Source organism: Otolemur garnettii, unplaced genomic scaffold (genome assembly GCF_000181295.1).
Source record: "Otolemur garnettii isolate 467f Iridium unplaced genomic scaffold, OtoGar3 scaffold00042, whole genome shotgun sequence".
In the NCBI taxonomy this organism is placed as follows: domain Eukaryota; kingdom Metazoa; phylum Chordata; class Mammalia; order Primates; family Galagidae; genus Otolemur; species Otolemur garnettii.
In genome coordinates, this window is record NW_003852437.1 from 403214 (window position 1) to 404997 (window position 1784).

A 1784-nucleotide genomic window follows, 5' to 3' on the forward strand; every position below is an offset into this window, starting at 1 on the left:
CCACAACGCCCGGCTATTTTTTGGTTGCAGCCGTCATTGTTTGGCGGGCCCGGGCTGGATTCGAACCCGCCACCTTTGGGTGTACATGGCTGGCGCCTCAGCCACTTGAGCCACAGGTGCCGAGCCAGTCACCTTTGTATTTATGGTATTCTAGTTCAAGTCTAGACCAGTACGGCTTACCAACGTAGTTTCTTGTCATTCTTAGAAAACGCAAATTTTAAATATTCAAACTTCCCTTCCATACATTCAACTAAAGAAAGGTAAATATTGGTTTAGATCGGCACGACTTCACGGCGAAATGGTGAGAATCCACCACCTTTCAATACGATGATGCAATGGTTCCCAAAGTCCAGCGGATCAGAATCACCTGGAAGGCATGTTGACTCACAAAGCTGGGCCCCGCCCCCAGACAGGCCGCACCAAGTTCCCAGGCGATGCCGGTAGCGTCTCGCTCGCAGAATCACTTCATTGACACCGACAGAGACGAAGTTGGTGAGCGCCAGGTCTTCCCGCAGCCGCGCCTCCCCGCCCACCACGCCGAGCAGGCACAGGTGGCTGCAAACCCGCTTTCCTACTGGGCAGTTTCCACATTTCTCGGGGACACAAACACTGCCTTGCCCGAGGGCCGGGCGCTACCTCCGGACGGCGCCATTACAAAAGCCTGAGATCGCGGGCATCACGCATTTTAGACGGCAATGCAACGTCAGGACAAGCAACGATTCGGGCCGCTTTGACTTAAGTTTTGTGACCCGAAGATCAACCACGCGGTAAACCAGCCCCTTTCGGTTCCCTCTGTTTGCTTCCTCGGCCCCCTCCCACACCACTCCCATTCTGCGACACCGCCCCCATTTCTTCGGTGGCTGCTCCCCATTCCTCTTTGAGGGACCCAGACCCCGCCTCTGCCCGCCTGAAGGACGTGGGAGGCGTCGTAGCCGGCGGCCGGGCCTCCCCAAGGGTCCGAGCCCAAGAACAGCCAGCCGTGCCTGCCCCGCCCTACCTGTGGGGCTCGGGACGACAGCGGCAGCGGCTCAGGGGCGCCAGTCGTCAGCCGCGCGGCGGCCGGCAGCACCACGAGAAGGAGCAGCTGGAGGGCAAGCGGTGCCCGCCGAGTGCCCACCATCTTGGACAACCCGGGCGGCGGGCGGCGGGTGGCTGCGAAGCGAGGGCGGAGCGACGGGGGCTGAGCCAATCTGGGGGCGGGGCCTATCCTTCAGGGGCGGGGCCGAGCCTGGACGCAGAGCGTAGCCTGGCGGTGGCCGCAGAAGGTCCAGGGTGTTCCCGAGCTCTGGATTGTGAGGGGGCGAAAGAGGAACGCGCCTGCCCTCAGCCGCGGAAGGTGGAGGAAGGGAGTCAAGTCGGGGAAAGTAGGTCCTGGGTCCTCGGATCGGTTGGGGAGGAGTTCCAATCTGAAGGTGTTTAAACCTCTTCGTTGACATTATTTTTTTAATTCCTAGGTATACATATATATGGAAGGTGCCAAAAAAATGTATGCACATTTTAAGGAAGGAAAAACTATTAAAATTGTAATATTCAATTAACACAAGATGAATACAAATCACTTTGAGCGCCTGTTGTAATTGCAGCATACGTGACTTGAGTATCACAAATTTAATGTTTTTTTCCTTAAAATGAGTATATGCATTGTTTTGGCACCCTCTATATGTGTATGTGCGTGTATATATATACACATGTATGATGGTAATCTTTCAGAACACTATTATACATTAAAAATGAAATATCACATTTGGAGGAGAAATTTTTATTAAATCGTAGTTCCCATCCTT

The 1784-nt window shown here is 54.5% G+C and overlaps 1 protein-coding gene across 1 annotated transcript in view; it reads right to left on the minus strand.

The window, feature by feature from the left end:
* The window catches only part of GINM1 (glycoprotein integral membrane 1), a 20320-nt gene extending 19161 nt beyond the window's left edge, over window positions 1–1159 (minus strand). The window contains exon 1 of the mRNA XM_023513502.1: window positions 998–1159. Within this exon, the coding sequence (XP_023369270.1) occupies window positions 998–1120 (123 nt within the window). The 5' untranslated portion in view covers window positions 1121–1159. The remainder of the gene's footprint in view (window positions 1–997) is intronic.
* Window positions 1160–1784: the final 625 nt, after the last annotated feature.